Here is a 23950-nt window from a genome sequence, read left to right as displayed (position 1 = left end):
AAATTTTCAAATGTAATTAGTTTAATGTTTTGTTATATACATACAAACTTCCCTAAATTTAAGGATATTTATAAAATATTAGTTTTATAGTAGGCTAGTTCCATGAATTTTTCTTGCATGAACTAATTAACCTAGACCACGTGTTGTGAACTGGTGACAACTTGTGCCAGAAAACCTGTAGAAACATGGTACACGAGAGTTTGCTATAATTTTTAAAATATAAGAAGTACTTTAAATAATATTTCCTAAATTTTGGCTCAGTAATTGAAAAATCATTTCAGATGAAGAAAAAATCACTACATTGAATTTGCAGAAATCTTCCCAAATCTATTAGCAAATATAATTCCAAACTTTAGCAATTCAAACTACATAAATTATCACATGTTTGAAATTTGAATTTTTTTTTAGGCATATATACTTTTCAATTGCATATGTTGCGGTATACAATTGTTAATGATTAAATAAGAATACACTTTTCGAATATACATTTCCTTCTTCCTTTTTTTCTAGAAAAATACATTTCTAGCGATGTTAGATTGTATAAATAAAATAATATTTCTATATAATGGTTATATTTCAAATTAAGTTTGACAAAAAAAAAATGGAGATATGTGACAAAAAATGAAGATTGGTATATGTCATATGTGACAAAAGAAATGAAAATGAAAAAAAAAAAAGAAAAGGATGGCGAATGAACGTAAAGGAGGAGAGTAGAGAATTGATGAAAATATATTAGAAAAAACTCAAACTTTTCAATATCCAAAGAGACAAAGACATTGTCCACTCTGCATCGCAATGATATCGCTAATTCCTCAATCTCGTACAATGGAAAAGGGAAGGAGAATAGCCGATACCTCTCACGGAACATCGAACAAGGAGAGGTCTGCAAAATTTTCATCTCAAGTCTAATAGAATTCAGTTTATCTTCTTCAGTTGTTGGAATGCTTGATACTCAACAATAATTTCATCCATGTGCTGACTAACAGGAGTCGTGGCAGAGCCTGCCTACAGCTTTTCCTTCCCTTAAAATTAGATGATTTATTCTTCTTTGGCTTTGAACCTTGAACCTTCCTCAGTCCCAAGTCTGACAAGAATGTTTCGATTTGCTTCCAATGGCATAATCTGTTAAAAGTAAATTGACAAAAACAGAAGCAAGCATTTTCAAAATAATGCTTCAGCTCTTTTTCTCTTTTTGCATTGCATCACATAATCTCACTGCATCCACATTATCTCTCACATTATGTACTCTAACAATGTTTGCGCCGCCAAGAACCCCTACAGTAACTGCAGCAACCGTAGCAGGATCTCGCTCCGTCGCAACTGATCGAGAACACACTTCACCAAGAAATTTCTTTCTCGAAGGTCCAATCAACATGGGAGCATGAGACAATCCCAAACTTCTCCTTGCAATTGCTGTTCGGATCTTTGGTACACCTGTTAGGATTTCCAAATTTTGTTTTGTGGTTTTTGAAAATCCAACCCCGGGATCAATGATTATCCTCCAGGCCGGGATGCCTGATGATTCTGCATCTCTAATCTTAGAGTGTAGCTCCAAGGCAATCTGATTACAAACATCATCATACTGCAAATTCTCATTGTTTTGCATTGTCGATGGGTCTCCTCTCATGTGCATTGCAATATATGGCACATTAAGATCAGCAACAACCTTGTGCATTTCAGGATCCAAATTCCCTGCTGATACATCATTTACAATATGAGCCCCTCTTTTGACTGCTTCCAATGCAACTTTCGAATAAAACGTATCTACAGATATGAGCTTTCCACCCATCTCTGGCATTCTTGTTACAGCTTCCAAAACTGGAATCAATCTATCCAATTCTTCTTCAACAGAAATCATAGGTGCCATAGGTCGTGTTGACTGAGCACCAATGTCAATCATATCCGCACCATCTGAAACCATTGAACGTACCTGAGAAACTGCAGCTTCAATAGATTGAAATTTTCCACCATCACTAAAACTGTCAGGTGTCAAATTAAGAACCCCCATGACAGAAGTCTTGCAAGACCAGTCCCATAAGCTGTTTCCAACGGACAAAACCCTTCTCATTCCTTCTTTACCAACAAGATATTCACCCCCAACTTTCTCCCAAGACTCAAAAAGTCCACCATGATCAGCAGCCAAAGAATGCCAGGAAGCAACATCATCTGTATCAACATCTGAACCCAGCAAATCGATCAAAGGAGCAAGCACGAATGGCCTTTCCCAGATTCTTTCATGAGGTATGGTGAGAATATCGGAGTGTATTTTATATCTTCCATACAACAGAATATCCAAGTCAATCGGCCTTGGGCCATACCGTATACCAGCAGTACGTCCCAGCTGCTTCTCTATGTTCTTAACTGCACTCAGCAGTTCATGTGGCCCAAGTTTTGTGACAGCTCGAACAGCAGAGTTAAGAAATTGAGGTTGATCAGTGACATAAGCTGGTGCTGTCTCATACAAACAAGCATGTCTTGTAATGTGTATCCCTGCCTTTTTCATTAACCGCAAAGCTTCATTGAAATTCTGCAGTCTATCACCCACGTTACTTCCTAAAGCAATCACAACTTCTTGCTCTCGAGAGCATATTTCCACCACTTTATCTTGTGACGATGAATGAAAGAATGAAATTTGCAATGCTACAAGTAGAAATATGGTTGATCAGAAACAAGACGAGATATTGATTCAAACAACAGCTTTCTTTCATTACTTAAATTCATAGTCTAACAAAAAAAACGCCTGGCAGAATGTACAACTCTATAGTCTTTGTGAAGAAGTTGAGAAAAATATTGGCAATCAATTCCAAAACAATGTTTAAAAAGCTCACTGCAACTTTGACGGTTTTAGTCATAGAGAGTCAAAGCATGAGCCTTGAGACAGACTAAAAGCAAAAGTCTCATTTTAACTAGAATAAAAATAAAAAATAAAAATAAAAATAAACTGTAAGCCACTGTGGCTAATCCTGTAGTCTTAATACTGTAAAGCCACATCAATTTTGTTTTTACTAGGACTGTAACAATACCGACAAAATTAGGGAAATAAAGACAAAAATACTAAAAAAATATATATAATACATACACAAATACATATATATATTAGGACAAAAAGATAGATCTAGGGAAAGAGTTAGCATACCATTTATTTTATTATTGTTATTATTATTGTTACTATTTTTGGATAAAAACAACAGCTTTCCTTGAGAAAAAAATGAAAGGATACAAGGGCATCCAAAAGAACCAAGCCCCAAAAGGAACCCCACTAAAAAAGGATTTTTAGCTAAGGTAAAATACTGCCTATAGAGTAATTACAAAAAACCTTCAAAACCAAAGCCTAAAGAGAAACACGAAACCTCACAAAGAACCAAACCTCACACAGGTTCCTCTCCACCCCCCAAAACACTCTATTGTTTCTCTTACCCCACAGATTACAAATCACTGCACACACCCCAACACACCAAAAGAAACATCCTTTCTCTCTGAAAGGGGCATGAACAAGGAATTTCCCAATCATCAGATAACGTCTCTCTGGCAAGCCAACAAAACATCAAACTCCTGCAAGAAAAGGATCCAAATGGATCTCACATACAGACAATCCTAGATAAAGTGATCCAGGCTTTGCTCCGCCTTCTGACAAAGAATGCAGCAAACAGGACCGTTCAACAAAGGCAACTTTCTCGATACCTTATCCATTGAATGATGCAGCCAATCAAAACTTGTCAAACAAAGAACCCAACTTTCTTTGGTATCTTAATGCTCCATCAGGCATCGAACACAGACTAGGAGAAGGGTCAACTAAAATCCTAAAGAAAGACTTACGGGAAAACCATCCTTCTGCCCAATCTAAAATCAAAACCCTGAATCAAAAAAAGAAGAGAAGCCACCTCCGTCAACTCCCTATTGGACAACGCATGACAAAAACCAAAAGAGAAAGAGACCGTGTTCCCATACCACACCAGAACATCCTACACAGAGCAATTTTTTAAAGAAGACAAATGGTATAACCTAGGAAAAGCTAAACAGAGGGGTCTATCCCCCAGATGGTCCTCCCAAAGAAAACGTTTTCTTGCCTTTTCCCACGACACTGAACCAAGATGGGAAAAAGAGGGAAGAAAGAGATAAATAACTTTCCAAGGATTATGGAACCTCAAAAGGAATCCTTATGCTAGGGATGGTTGTCTGAAGTGTAAGGGTAAAGTTGAAAATATTGATTAGATCAACATTTGTTGAAAAACTGTAAAACTATAAATTAATAGCTAATAAACTAGAGGTGGTGGCAGCACCACAAAAAATATGGGGAAAAAGAGAGAACGAAAACCAATTTTATACTAGCTATAATAATAAAATAAATGCATGTTTAGGGTGGTTTCAAAATTGTTAAAATCACTTTGAAAAATAATTTTAATCGTTCAAAATTAACTTAATACTTAATCTTACATTTTTTTAATAGAATACTCGGTATCATCAAAATTGGTTCCAATGATTAAAAGCATATTTGCAAAAGATTTGAGAATGAAAAGTGATTTTAACTAATTTATAATCACTCCTAGACAAGCCCTAAGAAAAAAGAATTAAAATACAGCAGCCAAAGGAAAGAACAAGGAAAATGGAAGCCAACTTCTTTTTTCTGTTTACTCTCAACTTCTTTTGCCGCCTAGAACCTTTTATAATCCAATGAGTAAAACATATGTTAAAGTGTTAAAAACTGCAAGGTCGTAAATATTTTCTTTGAGAAGTCCAATAAGCAACAGTGCACCAAATTTTTTAAAATTTGATTTGTATTGCTTACCTTTCACTCTATTGATAAATATGTAAGCCTTGCGGCACTTGAAGGTTGCCACAAACATTTTTGAAAACATTGTTCAACCCATGGTGGTTTGACAATCAATTTTGATTCTTGAATCATCACAACGAGGACAGAAGCCCACCAACTAAAATCTTTATAGTCATACTCGCACTCCTACCTTTCATTCTAATCTGAAATCTTTGTAATCCAAAAGATTTGATCAAGTAAATACATGAACTAAGAAGATAGATTTTTTTATGGATAAGAATGTTCATGTAACATTTGAACAAGAATCCAAAAGCCATGTCTTACAATATTTTCTTTGGATAAAGAAACATTTCATTGATAAATGCAAAAAGGGAAAACCCCAAATCACCTATAGGTGATTACAATAGAGATTTTCCAGTTGGTAATGAAGAAAAATAAGCTACAATGTTTACAGTGCTTAATTTTTCACCAAGATACAGCAATAAAAACAAACGATTCTAAAAACCTATCATAAGAGAAAAAAGAGTCACTAAATAGGCAACCATTTCTTTCGCCCCAAAAACCAAGTCTTAGAATAAGATGTCTACTTACCTCCACCATATCTGAATCCTTGCCTGCCGATAATGCGATGTTTCAAAATGTTCATTTGTGAGAAGAAGTTGAGTAAATGAAGCAAAAATTAGCCTCTTCAACAAGTTAATGAATTCCCTTCACAACAAGAATTGGGGCTGCATGGCAAGATGGCAACAAAAAGTCAACTACAAGATTTCGATGAATGTTCATTATTCTTCTATTTTCAAAGCAAAGCTACTCATGTAATACAAAAGAAGAAATTTGAGTGTGTCCAACCCACGCAAACACTGAAATTCCACCATCATTTTTATACGGAAAATCAAGTTAATCTTGCGAATAAATCCTGTGTTACTCATTTTTACTACTCTTGTGTATTACCTCCCTATAAATAGGAAGGGCCCAAGATTTCAACACTAGACCAAGAAACATTACCAAAATTTATCTTTTGACTAGCTCTACTATATATGATGCTTTAGAAATTTTAACAGCATTATGATGTAACCATTACAAATCACAGGAGAAACAATTTGAATTACATATTCAATCAAGAAAACTAACATTCAAAACACTTTCTAATAAGGTACAGCAAGACTTTTACAAAATCTAACATATAACATAGCTAATCAATTAAAACTAAAGTCAAACTCAAACCAATCCTCAAAACAAAATAAATAAACTAAGTCTATTAGGCTATTACAACCACCCAGCTCAATCCGATCCCTGAGCTCAAGGGAAACCACAACAAGATTTAAAACTAAGATAGGATTTCAGCTCCCTATACGTTCTTAAACAAAGTAGATTTAAAAGACAAGCCGAATAGTCAATCGTTTTTAAACTCCCTCTTCGGCATTACCAAAGTTGTAGCACTCCCCATGGACTACGATCTGGTTGGTGGTCAGAACAGAGCACGTACTAGTAAGTAGCCACACCTAAAGGGCCACTGAACTGAACAACATACAAGTAACTATTGCAGATTACGTAACAAAGCTCCCAAGGGGGAAAATAAAGCACAACTTTAATAAACTGATTATAAAATAAAAAAGAAATCCTTGAAGAGAAAAGATTAGTCTCCGGTGTAATAGTTCAACAAGGAGAGACAAAAAGGTGTAAAAGAAAAGAATTCCGAAATGATTACGCCTCAATCTCCGAAAGTAAAGCAAAACCAAACGGTAAAGTAAAAAAGGAAAGAGAAGAAAGAAATGCAATTAAGGAGAAAAGCATTTGAAGAGAGAAGAACAAGGCAATGCATTAGCTTCGGAAACTCCATTTCCATTTCCATGTGAAATGACAAGAAACAAAGAGAATCTAGCAGAAAAACAAGAACGTAATAGAAAAGAAAATAAAAAAAAACCTATCGGAAAGAGGTACCTGGTGCTGAAGAAGAACACAGTATTCTCCGTTTTTGGATCTTGTAGGAGATGGAGATGTTTGTTAATGGAGTTTTTTTTTTTTTTTTTTTTTGGGGAAGAAAGGAGTAAGTAATTTGGCGATGATGGTTGTTGTTGTTCGGTTCTTTGTGTTCTCAGCGGGAAGAGAGACTAAAGCGGCTTTGTCTCAGAGTCCTCCAAATCTGGGCCACCGCTACTCTGTGCATTTTGGCTAGCCTTCACGCTCACCGTCTGCCTTCCGCTCCTAATCACATTGCGTGTCTTTGGGCTCCTTTTATAGAAGTCCATTTTCTCCTCACTACTTGGAAGTCATTTCTTTCTACTGTCTTTTCTTTTTTCTTCTTTTTTGCAGCGATTTCTTTTCATGTCTTTCTTCTTTTTCTCTAAATGATCGTCTACAAAAAAATAGACAAATCGTTTAGATTGGAATAGCCAAATCTAAACAATCGTCTAAAAAATAAACGATCGTGTAAACAAATCTAAACAGTTGTGTATCAAAAGAATTAGAAAAATCGCTCAGCCAAATCTAAACGATCCTGTAGCAAAGAATCTTGAAAAATAAACGATTGTGTACCAAAGAATTTTGAAAAAATAAACGATCATACAGATAAATTTAAACGATCGTATACCAAAAGGATCTTTAAAAAAATCGTTTAGCAAAATCTAAACAATCGTGTACCAAATTTTGAAAACAAATCGTTTAGATTTGGCTACTAAATAATTGTGTAATCAAATTAAATGATCCTATAACCATCCACCCGTTCTTATCTTTGAAATGGGAGACTTATTGGGCCAACGTCGTTGAGCTGCCTCACCTATGCAAATTTAAGGATAATTTTGTTTGGACAAAAGTTCATAGTTAGCTTAGGATTAAGTTTAAATTGTCTGAGTCATCATAATTGAAATAGTCATTTTATATAGTCAACGATGTTATAACTTAAAGGTGACTATTTCATAGTTCCAATCTTATGTAAACTTTTTACATAGGATGCCCTCGCTCCTATGTCTCTACATGAACGATTTAGGATCACATCGTTTGTACTAACTACAGAGCGAGTTGCATCCATAGTGTTCCTAGAATAAGACGCCCAACCTTATTTATGGACTATAGACCGTTTGGGCTATATACTCAAACTTGACCCACGTTTATATCTCTACATAAAATTTAAGTCTACATTAGACAGCTTCGGGACCTTATTTTATTGGATTCAAGATTATAGTATTCTATTTTCACTTATAAGTCCTCAATAACCACTTTATTGAATAGAACATAATTTTAATTACAAACTACGAGTTTTATGACATAAATTTCAATAAACTCCCACTTGGACTAAAACTCCTAGTGTGAGAAAATAATTTTGAATTTAATCGTGAAAGAGTCACTACAAGAAATCGGAGTTCTCCCGACGCAGAGAAAAACTTTGGGAGACAAATCGTCAGGAATGAAAGGATCTTCCGACTCTAAGTGTAAAACGTCAGGAATTACATGTTTTCCCGACGTCATGCATTATGCGTCGGGGCAAGCGTCGAAAATTACATGTTATCCCGACGCGTCGTGTATGAGTCGGAAAAGAACCTTCAGAAATTAGGCCATATTAATTATGACAGACATGTATTTCCGATGCCATGTATCATGCGTTGGGGACAACGTTGGGAATAAGGAGCATTTCCGACATCGTTAGTGGGATCTCCCGACGTGTTCGGGCTGTGTCGAGAGATACCCTATAAATTTCATTTCCTAAAACGACAAAGAAAAAAAGAGAGAGAAGCGAAGCGAAGAATGATTTGCCGCCATGCCCTTGCCGCTGTTGCCCTCGCCGCCATACATTGAGGTAAGTTTAAAATGGTTAATTTTTAAGTTTATTTAGATAGTTTAGGGTTTTAGGATTTTGTTTTGGAATAGATTTTTGTTTGTGAAATGTATTGTTGTATTGAATGTATGTTGAATTGAAACTTTGAATGTTATTGAATTGAAATTTGAAGTAGGTTAAATAAAAATTTTAAGGGATAGGGGGGCTTCAATGGGAAATTTGAAGTGGGTGGGGGTTGGTTTAATTTAAAATTTGAAGTGGTGGAGGATGAATTGAAAATTTGAAGTGAGTTTAGTTGAATTTAAATTTTGAAGGGGGAGTTTAGAGTTGAATTGAAAATTTGAAGTGGGGGGGGGGGTTAATTGAAATTTTGAAGGGGGTGGAGGGATGAATTGAAAATTTGAAATGTGGAAGGGTTGAATAGAAACTTTGAAGGAGGTGGGGGGTTTGAATTGAAAATTTGAGAGGGGCAATCCAATTTGTTTGCGTTAAAAATTCTGTAACATGTGTTGAATAAAAATGCTCGTGTCAACCCACCCAACATATTGGTGGGACGTGATGAGGATTGACACTTCCTCTACGACCACTACATAAGCCGTGCATTCCAAGTGAACAATTGAACCATTTATCATGATTAATTACGATTTCAACTTTTAATATGTATAAGAACTAAACAATATAATTGTTTTCATGCAGAAGCAATCACGGACGAACAAGGCTGCTAGACAGAAGCAACCTTACAATTATAGCAGTGGGTCAAAGTTGTTTCTACAACGACAGCACGAGCTCGCTGAGAAAAAAGGAGAACTGATCGACCGTGTGGAGTTGTTACGAGAAACACACGTTCAAGCTAGGAAGTTCGTATCACAGGCCGTAGAGGATACGCATGTAAGTTATCGAAGCAACACTTATGCCCTTATTAATTACCCTCTTTTTACGTTACCTAACTTAGTTTTTAAATTTGTTGTAGAATCAAATGCTGGAACTCCAGTCCCAGCCTACCCCAGAGGGTAGTCAGCTGCTCTCTGGGGATGAGATATGCGATTAGGTGTTGGGTAGACGACCAGGCTACTCAAAAGGCCTTGGTTGGGAACCCAAGCTGAAGGTCCGCAAGACGACGAGTGTGAGCAGTTCCACGATGTCATGTTCGCAGTCCACAGAAAAAAGATTGAATTACAAGTTAAACCTAATGAAGCTTTGAACGAGTTGAAGTGCAAGATGAAAATCACAAAGTGTTAGCTTTAGAAGTGGAACAAATGCGAAAGCTGATACAAGACTTGACTCAGGCACAACAAGGACCACCACATGATCTCTAGCTTTGTGGTACGTATATATGTCTCCATTATTCTTAAGTTTTTGCAATGATAGTATACAGTGACGATATGGATATATGTACTAAATTTAGCTACTTTTGTATCATTGTAGGACCTGCGGTGTAGAATGGCGCGTACGAGGCTCGTTATGAGACGTATGACTTTCTTTGCGCTTCTTTGTATTTTGAATACTATATTTTTTGTATTATGAATGCTATTATATTTTTTGAACTTCTTCGTATTATCAATATTAAAATTTTTTATTCAATTTGTATTTGTATTTCGTAATTTACTAATTTATTTTGAATTTTCTTTAATTTAATCCAAAACGAACGTGATTATTTCACAAAATAGAGAATTTGTTTGAGGAAAATATTTTAGGAAACAAATAAAATTTTAAATATTAAAAAATACATATAAAAAGAAATTTCTGACGTAAAAAACGTCGGGAATAGGTTGCACATTATATGTCAGGGTTAGTTTTTCCTGACGCACATCAGACATCGGCTATAAGTACATCGAAAAAAATCATTCCCAACACACAAAAGTACGTCGAAAATGATCACGTCAGGAATTACTATTTCTGATGCGTGACACGCATAGACAAATCGAACATTGGGATAAAGGTATTCCCGATGCCTTGTTGGTGATGCGTCGGGAATACTTCTCCCGATGCATTTCTTCCGACGTCGATTCCGATGCCCAACATTTTTATCACGTTCCCCGACGTTTTGTTGCGTCAGAAGTTCCTTCGCTTCTTGTAGTGAGTTACTCATATGAGTACAATAGTCATATGAAACAAATGGATACAATAAACTTGGACATACACCCAAATATTCTCTTACTTGTCCTAGTGCACAAACATCGTTGACTTAAACTATTTAGGTAACCTTCAAGCATTTTAGTCATGAAGGACTTTGTAAACAAAACAATCACGATTTGCTCAACAAGTATCGAGGTTACTACAAAGTTGCTACAATGCGTAAATACCCAGATAAAGTAGTACACTTTAACTTTACGCTTCTTCACACTACTGCTCCTTCATTTTGAGTAAATATTGAATTTAATGTAGAATTTCTAGAATCTTTGGAAATCAAAATTAGTGTATTCGATAAGGATCAGATCCTTAGCACTATACACGAGCACATAGTCTTTTAAATTTCTAAACTATTTTAGAATATACTTAACGACAACCCAACTCTTTTGGAATTCTGCATTTTATATCTAGACAACATTTTGTTTATATATGATGCTTGAGTCTGACTAGTATTCTGTTCTCGTCGTTTCGAACAATTTGGAACTTTAGAACACATTGTGCATTTCCAAATCTCTTATTTGAAAGTGCATAGCTAGTCATTTCTAGACGTCAGATAGATAATCTACATTATTCATTGCCTTTTCATAAGTCAACGGATCCTCTTAAACCATCATCAAGTATGAAGATTGGGTTTTTGATAAAATTAGGTAACAGTCAGGTTGATGAACAACCTTCCCACTACTTCGAGGCATTCTCAACTCTTGAGAAGAATGTGACTAACCAGATTCCCTAGTTTTATTAACTACTTTAGTGGATGAACTAGGTTTATTTATAACATCTTTGGAAATCCTGTTCAATACTAATTTACTAAGTGGTTCATTAATTTATGATGAGGTTTTCCTTTACGAATCTAGTATTTGTCTATACAAATTTCTTATTCCTTAAGGATCAAAGAGCAAAGCTCATTATAGAGCAAATCATGTCCAACAAGTTCAGTTTCTTCTTTTTGATACACTGTTTTGCTTAGGTGTACTAGATGTAGAGAGTTATGATTGGATTTAGAGCTCTATCAAATAGTCTTGGAATCATAAGTCCACAAACTCTCCACCTCAATCTGATCGAAGTGTCTTTATATTTTTTACCTAATTGATTCTCAACTTTAGTCTTATATTCCCTGAACTTTTCAAGAGAATCAGACTTATGATGCAATAGGTAAACATGACCAAATCCTTGAATAATCATCAACAAAATTGATGAAATATTTATATCTTCTTTGAACTTTGACATTCATTGATCCACAGATGTCCAAATGTATGAGCTCTAATGGTATTTTGGTTCTAAGACCTTTTCCTGTAAAAGATCTCTTGGTCATTATTCCTTTTAAGATAAGACTCATATGAAGGTAAAGAGTTATCTTCCAACTAATTTATAGGTCTACTCTTAGCCAATCTCATAATTGCATTGAGATTTATGTGATCAAATCTTAAGTACCATATATATATATATATATATATATATATATATATATTAGAAGAAACCTTTATCTTTTATGCTAAACAATTCAGTATTAAAGACAAATTTGCTCCAATTGGTCTTAACCTATATAAGATGTTTATTAAGTATGACAGAACAAAATTGAATACTTTTTCTAGAATGACGAACCTTTCATTGATTTCAAAAAATATTCTATAAATTTGTTATGAAATACAAGAGATAGATATTAATTAAATTTCTCAACTTTTTGAGAAGTATACAAAATATTTTTAAGTATGAAATATTTATATAAACAACTTTAGATCTTCTATTTACTTCAGCGATATTGAAGTGCATCATCATGGCCAGGACATGTTCTATAATAGAAGTCCCTTCGTTCATTCGCTTGGTGTAACTGTTCTTAATAGCTTCGTGTCTGAAGGACCATAAAGGCTGACCAAACATTTCCCTCAATGAATCCATAAACTCTTTAGTCGTAGCTAAGAATTCATGTTTCTTTCGCCAAAACATTAGATATGTTGCCAAAATCATTTACCTTAACCCATCGATCATATGCTTCCCGAATATTTCGGTTAACATTCAAGGCTAAGACTTAAGGACGTTCCTTAGTTAGGACAAACCTTAAATCATCTATGACTAGTATTGTATTTAGGTTTTTTCAAGTCGTATAATTATCGCCGTTAAGATTCTCGAAAGCTAAGAGTTGTACTATTGAGCTATTCATGCTGAAAAATAAAACGTATTCTATTTAGTGAAAAACTACAATCCTTTAAGAACTAATTAGTTTAGCAAATATTAATAATGTACATATCATTATTATGTTGAATAACTTTTACTGAAGGGTAGTCAATTATGCCTCCTTTGAACCAAGACAATCTTGATCAAATGCTAACTCCTGAATATCTCATATTCGCTTAGCACCTAGCTACCGCTATTTCGATCGAGAATATACTAACAACTTAGTAATTCTTGTAAGTGTAACCCTTCATTTTCAGATCTCAGAGATAAGAATCATTATATTCCATAAAGTAGAAAGACAATATGAAAATTGATCTAAGAGACCCTATCCATGTATGGAGTTCGTGATGTTCCAAATCCTATAATACAACCCTCGAGGGATCGTCGCTCTAAGGTAGAGACAAGCAGACGCATTATAGAAATCCCATGTTGCGACCCAATGGAAGAGACCGTGGGATGTGTTGTCACATATCCCTCACCCACTTACTATGAACTACTTCTCTTATTCATCTTGATATTAATCCATGCAAACACTTTCCAAAGGGAGTCTGTTCCTATATACCGTCCCAAGTCCTGCATGGACCTCATGGTGTGAACTCTTAGTGACGCTGGAGTTAAAAGTACATTACTTTTCTCTAGCTGAAGTATCCTAAGACGGTTTTAAAGGGTATTCAGAAAAATATGATCATATTTAGGCTAACTTAAACATATCTTAAGTCTAAGTGAAACATCCGACATAACCATTATATCGGATTTTAACCTACGATATCTAGGTGATAAACTATTTTTATTACCTCACATCTCTCACGCATGCTCATAAAACTATGTTAACTAGGCCTAAGAACTGATTATGACTTGTTGATAAGATCAAATTAGGTAAGCCTCTTGTAACTAGTTTTACAAGATATCAACCTCATTTTTAGAAGATATGTTTTTAACCTAGGTGCGCATGCAATTTATATTTGTTATAGATTTTAAATGTTTAATTCATTTTATGACACTTATAAAAACGTCAAACCTATAACATACATCTAACAATAAATAACCATTATATAAACAAATTAATTAATATGAATTTTTGATTTATTTAACTTTTAGTTAAATCATATTTAATTAAGTTAAATCATATTTAATTAAATTAAATCATATCGAATTAAATTAAATAAATCATATTAAAATAAAATAAATAAATCATATGAAATTAAATTAAATAAATCCATAATTAATTAATTTCATTAAATCATATTTAATTAAAATTAAGGGATATTTTAAAAAATATAACAAAGCGACAAATTATTTACACTGTATAGAACAATTTCAAAAAGGGAAAAAGCCCACAGGCCCGCAATGAAAAATACTAAAAAAGCTCCGTCAACAAGGTGCGTAATATATTTGGTACACGATCGTTTAGATTTAGCTATTGTTTGGTACACGATCATTTAGACTTGACTATTGTTTGGTACACGATCGTTTAGATTTGAACATCTAAATCGTTTAATTTGGTTAGATTTGGCCACACGATCATTTAGATTTAGCTATTGTTTGGTACACGATCATTTAGACTTGACTATTGTTTGGTACACGTTCGTTTAGATTTAGACATCTAAATCGTTTAATTTGGTTAGATTTGGCCACACGATCGTTTAAATTTTTGGCTACCCCAAATCTAAATGATTTTTTTATACGATCATTTAGATTTAGCTAAACGAATTTTTTCAAGATTCTTTTGGTACATTATCGTTTTTTTTAAGATTCTTTGGTACACGATCGTTTAAATTTGGCTAAACGATTTTTTAATTCTTTTGGTACACAATCGTTTATTCTTTTTACACGATTGTTTAGATTTGCTACTTCAATCTAAATGATTTTTTCAAGATTCTTTATACATGATCTTTTAAATTTGGTTACCATAATAAACGACGTAAAAAAAAGAGAAAAAGAAGAAAGACGATGGAAAGAAATCACGAGAAAAAAAGAAGAGAAAAATAAGAAATACGATAGAAAGAAATCAGATTTGGTTACTCAAATCTAGACGACATAAAAAAAGAAGAGGAAAAAAAGAAAGACAATGGAAAGAAATCATAGTGAAAGAAAAGAAGAGAAAAGAAAGAAAGACGATAGAAAAAAAATCAGATTTGGTTACTCAAATCTAAACGACGTAGAAAAAGAAGAGGAAAAAAAGAAAGACGATGAAAAAATCGCAGCTAAGATGAGAAGAAAGACGGAAGGGCAAACCTAGAATATTAAAAAAAAAAGACTAACTTTATGGGTTTTGTTACGTGGGCCGTAAATATTTTAGTAGTTTATTATATTTATGAAAATTAACCTAAAATTAACTTAATTAATTAATCATATTAATTAATTAACGTGTATACTAATATTATAACCATTATAACATATTTTCAATGCATGAACATGTAACCTATGGACCGACCCAAAGGCCATCAAATAGGCTTGAACCGGCTTAGCCCGACAGGGAACCATCAGGCGTAGGTCACCAACCGGGTCGGGCAAAGCTGACGCGTGGCAAACTCACTGGCTTATGAATGGGATCGGGATGGGTACCGGGTCGGTTTACGCACATGGGTCACTAAGTGGAAACGCAAATCGGGTCGGGGATCAGACGCCCGGGTCAAATGGTCGGTTGGACCATGGGCGACGCATATGCTTTCTAGACCAAAACGAGTGGGCTGCACGTGAGGTGTGGGCCGAACTGGATGTTGGACCGCATGAAGAGGCTTTTGGGTCACCATTTCGGCACACAGGCGGGTCAAATCCACTCTAACCAGGTCTGAAGCTGTAAATGGGTCTGTTTTAAAAAACTTTTCGATTTTTCACTTTTTCTCTCTCCTGATTAAAGCAATTACAACCTAATCTCAACTCTAAAGACTCCAATAAAATTACAAACCTTTTGTAACAATAAATTAAGCCATGAACCAGACTAATTATAATAATTATTAAAAATTGAAACCTAATTGAGCACCAAAACCATAATATATCCCTTTTAGTTCAACACACAATTTATCAAATAAATCGAAACAACCACCATATGCAAATGAGTAAAATAAAGCATGTTCTGATACATAATGGAAAATCGAGACATGCACAGTGGAAGTACGAATTAAAAATTACTCTAGATGAAACTAAACTCTTCAGTGATTAACATGCTTAATTCTATCTTAATAAAAAGAAATCAGGGTTGAAGAAAATCTTTCCTTCGTGGATTTTTAATTTTTGAAATCTCTTCACGATGACGAACCGAAATCACCACTAGTATTGATCTACTATTATTTGAACATATAATCAGATTATGAGACCTGTTAAGTGAAGGAAAATATGAGAGGGATGAAAATGGATGAGGAGATTAGGTTGAGATTTGAGAGAGAAAAAAAAGTTTTATTTTGTAATTCAAATTACAAAAAGGGCAAAAATTTCCTTTAAAATAAAAAATACCCTTTTTATAGACTAATTACATGCAAAATTGCATGTAATTAGTTTATTAAATCTTAACACCCACTAATCCACTAACCATTAGTGGAACTTAGAAAGCTAGATGTTTACATCTCATGTAGTCACCTGCCCAACTAAGTGTTAGTGAGGTTATCCAATAAAATGATGGATTTTTCCACTAACTTTAGTCCAAGGGCAATATGGTCATTTGATCATTCAAGTCAAAGTCAAACTTTGAGTTTTTCAAGTCAAAAGTCAACATTTTGACTTTTTACCATTCTGACCATCTTGACTAATTTTGATCTCCCGAGCATGAATTCGTATTTATTTTTCTAAAATTCAAATCACATTTGAATATAAACCCATCAAAGTTTGAATTTTCAAAGTCAAAAGTTAACATTTTGACTTTTTACAACTTTAGCCATTTCCATGATTTCGAGCTTCCGAACATGAATCCATATTCATATTTTTAATATTAAAATTACATTTAAACATAAAGCTCTATAACCAACGACTATATTACATATATTTGTCCGTTTTTCTCTCTCTACCTAATTCGAACAATTCAAATTATTCCAAAATATTGTTCTAAGTTAATTCCATATGAGCTAGTAGGGAAACCTAATGGACCTATAGATCATGGGCTCCAACGATCCGAGATTAATTGGTCAAACTCTTTAGACCGAGCTAATCAACATTCATTAACTAATGGGTCATTCCACTAAAATCTCATAGTTACACTCCTTTACTATAGACATATTTGTGTCCATTTGATATAACCATGATCAGTAAGTTAATCTTTCACGGATTGTTCGTAACCTCGGCTAGGTCAAAATATCATTTTACCCCCGAGATTACATCTTGTTCCTTAAATCTTATTGATCTACTATTGAACAATTGGTTTATGATTGGTTTAAGGTTCAACCTAGAAACCAAATTTCTCTCGGGTCAATGAGAGGGTTGGATCCTTTGTTCAAGACTTGGATTGAGTCCTTAAGAGAACAACCTATCTACTAACCTTAAAATAGGTAGCAGTGAATTCCGTCTTGCACCCTATGTCTCTAGCCATCCACCCGTTCTTACCTTTGAAATGGGAAGCTTATTGGGCCAGTGCCGTTGAGCTGCCCTCACCTTTGCAAATCTAAAGATAATTTTGTTTGAACAGAATTTCATAATTAGCTCAGGATTAAGATTAAGTTACCTAGGTCATTATAATCGAAATAGTCAGTTTATATAGTAAACGGTATTATAACTTAAAAGTGACTATTTCATGGTTCCAATATTATGTAAACTCTTTACATAGGATGCCTCCACTCCCATGTCTCTACATGAATGATTCAGGATCACATCGTTTGTACTAACTACAGAGCGAACCACATCCATAGTGTTTCTTGAATAAGGCGCCCAATCTTATTTATGCACTATAGATCGTTTGGGTTATATACTCGAACTTGATCCACGTTTATTTCTCTACATAAACTTCAAATCTACACTAGATAGCCTTGGGACCTTAGTTTATTGGATTCAAGATCATAGTATTCTATTTTCACTAATAAGTCCTCAATAACCACTTTATTGAATAGAACATAATTTTAACTATAAGTTACAAGTTTTAGGACATAAATTCCAACAACTATGTCCAAAAGTACATACACGAAATAGTGCATAATTTTAGTACTCCCATTACTAGCGTTGTAAGTTTCTACCTTCAGTTTTTATATGTTAACATTCAATAAATGATTTAAACTCATTCTTTTCATATCTTTCTTTCTTTGTGTAGTTCAATACAAAAAATGCATATAGGCAAGAGGAGATTAATGAGATTCGAACAAAATGGGCAAGTTTTGTTGGCCGATTTGTTTAAGCTTCTACATGTTTTTTTTTGTCGAGATAAGTTAGTAGTTGACTTTAGTTTGTGAAGGAACTGGTTGTTGTAAGTATAGTTTAATTTTGGGGTTTTTCTGCTTGTAGCTTTCTACTTGTAGTTTTTGTGGGGACGAGCGTTCTATAGTTTTTGGAAGGAAAGACAGTCCTTTACTAATAGTTGATTATTAGATAGTTTGTACATATACTTTAGTTTTGGATTTTTTGTTTGTAGCTTTCATAGGGATGAGCGGTCTCGTAATAATTGTTGTTTAGAGAATTATTATGTAATCATGACCTTACATATTATTTCTAGATTTCAAATATTTCACTTATAGTGGTTAGATATTGTGTGTTTATTCATATGTGATTATATATAAGTGTTGGATGATGTGTATTTGTTGTAGTACTATATAGAAGTGTGAAAAAGTGTGCTAGTATTTTAGGTGTTGGATCTTGTGCATTGCAAGTGAAATAGAAATATTACTGGTTTTCCATGGAGGATAGCATGCGTAAATTGATATGTGACACTACAAAAAATAACATATACAATAGCTAACGAAAAAGGCTATAATAGACTTTTTATAGCCTTTTTCGAAAGTCCTGATAACCCATATTATTAAAAATCTGGGGCTTTTTATAACATTTTTTCGAAGCTATTATGAGTGCTATCGTAGAGTACGAAGATATAGCCTATATACATTGCAATAAAAACATTTGATAGCATTTTTCATTAGAGTTATAATAAGTTTATATAGCTTAAATAATGTGTTATCTTTGACATATAATAGTCCTTTTTCAATGCTATAATATAGTATTTGTAGCTATAATACTAAGCTATAATATAGTATTTACAGCTATAATATTAAGTTATACTGTAATATTTACAGTTGTAATAAAGCTATTTAATTGGTTTCTATTATTATAATAATTTATAATAACCTTTGGATACCATTTTGTTTCTGGCTATATAAATCTTTCTATAGCTTTAATTTATTTTATGGCTATGAAAGAGGTAACTTTTTTCTCAAAAATAATTTTTGAATTAATTAGCTTCCATCCATAATATATTAAAATTACAAAATAAAGTAGTTAGCAATTTGCTTAATGAATGTTGCGATCTAAATTTACCAACCACACAAATTAACAATCAAAATACACAAATTAGTAAATGTACCAACCACACAAATTAACCCTTAAAATACAAACAAAGTTCATCATAAGTGTACAAGAATATATGAGTTAACTGTCATCGTTGGTTCTTTAGTTCTCTAGTTAAGACGACTCCATTTCATTCACCTACATAAATTTATAAAACATATATTAATTAAACAAGTATAGAAAATCTTTAACAAATGTAGACAAAAAAAATTAAAATTAGACAACATACATGATCACTTTATCAGGTGGCCATGCAACTGTAGTTCACAAAGCTTTTTTAACACATGTCATATTTGATGTTGGCCTCCACGAAATGCATTTGGTTTCTTTGCTACATCAACCCATACACTAATCGCATATGGACCAATAGGAACACGATGAACCAGAGCAGCTGGATCACTAGAAAACCATCTTCCTTCAGCAACAATCTCTCCCGAGCCATACCAATCTAATAACTTGCACTTAATTTGACTGTTGTTATTGATTTTCTGTCAAAAGACAAATATGAGATACTAGAATAAGAAGATAATGACATCATAAACAATTTTCATCCTGGCAATGGTGGTGGTTTTTGGAGCTTTATGAATCTAATAATCGACCAAACTTACCGAAGCCGCCACGATCGAATTTTTTCACTTTGATTCTTCTCTTCTTCAGTTTATCAGTTTTGTTGTGATGTATTGAGTTATATAAAACAGGATAGTTGGTTCTTGTTTAGGCTTGTTCTCAAAGGATTTTTTTTCCAATATAGACAAAATTGTAATGCATAGAAGATAATATAGATTATTCAATGAGATATTATATTTATAGTTCTATGGTAATTCTTCTTTTAATAATGTGATTATGAAATGTTAATGAGGCTAAATGGTTTTAATACATACCTACCTTTTATATTGTTATTAATAGCTCTACAAAAACCGCTATTAAAAGTCAATAACGTTTTGCAACGACAACATTCATAAAATTCTACAAAAAATTGTTTACAGCATTTTTTCAATGTTATTAAAAATGCTATTGAAACATTTTATAGCGATTTTCCAACGCAATAAGAAATGTTATTAGAATGAGATAGCGTTTTCTCTTACGTTATAAAAAGCATTTATAACATCATATTTGTGTTACTGTTGGGGACATATTATAGCATTTTGCATAGCGGTGAAAAAACGCTATGAAAAGTCATGGACTTTCAATAACATTGGCTACGACATCATTTCGAAAGCGTTATCAAAAATCAACAATAGCGTTTTTTTGATGCTATCGTAACTGATATTTCTTGTAGTGACCCTTTCTACCAAGTTGCCAATCTCTATTGAATTTTCTCACATTTAGGATTCTAAAAAGACAGCTTTAATATTACTCCTCAATAGGAGACCAGAGTATCAAGAAGGTAAGTGCCAACCTCACAATCAAATGCTTTCGCCTACCTTTGTAACTTAACCTGGTCAGAATTAGCACCCTAGATAGTGTACTTGTTTCTATTGATTTTCAAATCCAACATCACTCCAAAGAATTTGACCATATGATTGAGGGTGTGGAAAGACTCCTCTTTTTTGAAACAAAAGAGCAAAGTATCATCAACAAATCCTTGAAGATAGTCATTAGTATAAAACCTTCCTGATTCATAATCCTATCTTAAGAATGTTCATAGCCCTTTAGTGTGGCTTAATGCACTGACATACAAAAGAAGATCATGCTTTCAACATACTTAACCATATGAAATTAACAAAACAATTATGCTCATAAACCCCAAGAACACATAATAATATTTCTGCAAGCTAGTCATTATCAATCATAATGTTTTATTCCATAGTCCAATATATTCAAAGCCTATCAGAATAATATAATTTTTTTAAACAGAAACAAGCCTTTTTATTAATAATAACGAAACTAAAACTCAATACAAGAGTATTATACTAAGAGCAAAACGAACTAATGGAAAATACAAGCTAAAGTTTAAATAAAGACTATACTTAGGCAACACAAATATGATGAAAATCTAAAAACAAACCCAAACAAAAAATAACGAGCTAATCAAAGCCACTCAATGACAATACATCAGCCGAAAGCTAAATACAAAGAAAAACTTAAACTCTCTCAAAATTAGCCCACTAGAATATAAAATCTTACACATCCAAATATAAAAGCTGAAAGAAGAAAGAGAAAGCTAAAAAGATACAACCAGTTGCCTCGAAATTGTCTTGTTAATGCAATCTAATGCCTAGAGGAACTTGAAGCAGTCTACCAATCCACAAAATCTTACTAGTATTGCCTTCCACTCATTCTCCAGTTCTTAAAGAGAAATCTGCTTTAGCAATGTTAGTCTTTGAAAAACCCTTCATCCCACCTTATAAGAATGCCTATGAAACTCTTTAAAGCTTCCAAAACAAAGTCCAACCAACATCTTTTGAGCTCTATATGCTTTTTAAGATTGCTTTATCGAAGCTGTTTGATAGAACACCAAGTAGTTGTGTTCTAATTTGATTGACAATTACATCAAAGTTTATAAAGTAGAATTGTTGAACGACGATTCTGAATTCAAACATACAGAAAACTAAGAACGCCAAAAGTAAAATCACCCTCTCTACCTATCCTCTCTCTCAAGGAAGAGTGTAGAAAAAAAACCCAAAAACTAATCCATTCTCCTTTCTAAAGTCAACATATTTAACTTCCTCTTTCCTCTAACTGACTATGGTCCCCACCACCACCATGATCCTCACTCATAGTACCCTTACTCCTTCTAACACACAATGTGCCCTCACCCTCAATAACACATGTAATATTATCTTTCTTCTTTCTTCTACTCTATTGCAACACAATTGAAGGTCTAATATTGCATTCCTTGTCCAAAATCACCTTGTCCTCCAGGTGGAAATTTGGAAACTGTTGTGTAAAATCATCCTAATTCTTCTACATTGCTTTGTGTGGTGGTAACTCTTTCTAGTGATTAACACCTCCCACTCTTTTGTTGTAGGATTCTTCCGATACCCAAACAATTCTTCGGGCACTGTCATTCATTCCAGATTTTTAGTCACATATGGCAGTAGCTATTGGACCTTGGTGTGGTCGCCTATCATTTTTTTGAGCTGGAAAACTTGGAACACTGGATGTATTGATGTGGTAGCCGACAGTTCCAACTTATAGTTAACATAACCTATTCTTTCCATCACTTTGTATGGTCCAAAGTATTTTGGATATAGTTTTCATTTCTTTTCTTTCTTAAAGACATTTGACGGTATGGCCTAATCTTCAAGAACACCATATCTCCCACCTCAAACTTGACATGCCTTCTTTTCTTGTTTGCATATTTCTTCATCTTGTCTTATGCATTTCTAAGATGTTCCTTTAAAGCTCCAAATGCTGCATCTCTTTCCTTCAATTGCTGATCTAATGTAGAATTCGATGTGTCCATATCTCTATAGTATAGCAGTGGCGGTGGTAACCTACCATAAACCACTTGGAAAGGGATTATCCCTATGACACTCTGGTAAGTGGTGTTATACCAATACTCTACCCAAGGAAGCTAATTCACACACTCTTTAGGTCTTTCCTCACAAAAGCATCTCAAATAGACTTCAACCCCATGATTCACTACTTTAGTTTGCCCATCCAATTGTGGATGATACATTGAACATCGATTCAATCTAGTTCAAGATAAGCAAAACATTTCACACAAAAAATGACAAAGGAATACCTTATCACGATCAAATACAATGGACTTTGGAAAGCCATGCAATCGTATTATCTCTTTTACACAAATGTAACAACAAATTTAGCACAATACAGATGCTTCAAAGCTAAAAAATGTGCATACTTACTCATTCGGTTAACTGCCACTAGAATGACTTCAAGTCCCCTAGATTTTGGCAATCCGTCAATGACGTCCACGGAAATTTCACTCCAAATGGCATCTAGTATTCCCAGAGGCATCAATAATCTAGTCGGAGATAGGGCTAAGGACTTGTTGCGCTAACAAATGATGCATTCATCACAGTACTTCACATCTTATTTCATCCTTTCTCAATAAAGTTCTCCTGTTAATCGTTATATGTTTTAAGGAATTCTGAGTGTCCTTAAAACACTGAATCATGGAATGTGTGTAGGATGGTGGGCAATAATGTAGAAGTCTACGATATCGCCAGTCTTCCCTTGTATTTCAATATGCCTTGCTGTAAAGAAAAATTGGGAACTACATTCTCATCTTTTTCTAACTAACTGATGATCTCTCTTAGTTGAGTATCATTCTCCACTTCTTCTTTGATAATGATCAAATTTAGTAAAGCCGGAGTAGAGATATGATTTAAATGAGCTGCAGGAGGTACTCTTGATAATGCATCAGTTGCCTTGTTCTCTAGTCTAGGCTTATAAACCACTTCAAATGTGTACCCTAATAACTTGGCAATCCACTTTTGACGTTGTGGATGTATCACCCTCTGTTATAACAAGAACTTTAGTGATCATTGGTTTGTTTTAACCGTGAACTTCCTCCCTAATAAGTAAGGCCTCCATTGTTGTATAACAAGAACCAGAACCATAAGCTCTCTCTCATAAACCTATTTTGCATAATCTCGGAGTGACAAGGTGTGTCTGAAGTAAGCTATTGGCTGTCCGACTTAAATTAGTACAACTCCAAC

The 23950-nt window shown here is 33.9% G+C and overlaps 1 protein-coding gene and 1 long non-coding RNA gene across 5 annotated transcripts in view; both read right to left on the bottom strand.

Moving 5' to 3' along the window:
- The window catches only part of LOC127151244 (uncharacterized), a 70411-nt gene that overhangs the window by 21752 nt on the left and 24709 nt on the right, over window positions 1-23950 (bottom strand). The gene's annotated exons all lie outside the window — the stretch shown is intronic.
- Window positions 712-6986, bottom strand: LOC103496695 (folate synthesis bifunctional protein, mitochondrial-like). 3 transcript variants are annotated; one of them, XM_017046566.2, is made up of 4 exons: window positions 6713-6986; window positions 6198-6289; window positions 5363-5499; window positions 712-2640 (listed from the first exon to the last, which is right to left on the bottom strand). In XM_017046566.2, exons 3-4 carry the CDS (start codon window positions 5415-5417, stop codon window positions 1175-1177), a joined length of 1521 nt encoding a protein of 506 aa, XP_016902055.1. In that variant the 5' UTR covers window positions 5418-5499; window positions 6198-6289; window positions 6713-6986; the 3' UTR covers window positions 712-1174. The 3 variants fall into 3 exon arrangements, with proteins under 3 accessions (XP_016902055.1, XP_008456884.1, XP_050946652.1); XM_008458662.3 differs by lacking the exon at window positions 6198-6289; XM_051090695.1 differs by lacking the exons at window positions 5363-5499; window positions 6198-6289; window positions 6713-6986 and adding an exon at window positions 4787-4983.

This window comes from Cucumis melo, chromosome 10 (assembly GCF_025177605.1).
Source record: "Cucumis melo cultivar AY chromosome 10, USDA_Cmelo_AY_1.0, whole genome shotgun sequence".
In the NCBI taxonomy this organism is placed as follows: Eukaryota; Viridiplantae; Streptophyta; class Magnoliopsida; order Cucurbitales; family Cucurbitaceae; genus Cucumis; species Cucumis melo.
Note: the sequence above shows the minus strand (reverse complement) of the source record. Positions and strands in the feature narration are given on the sequence as shown.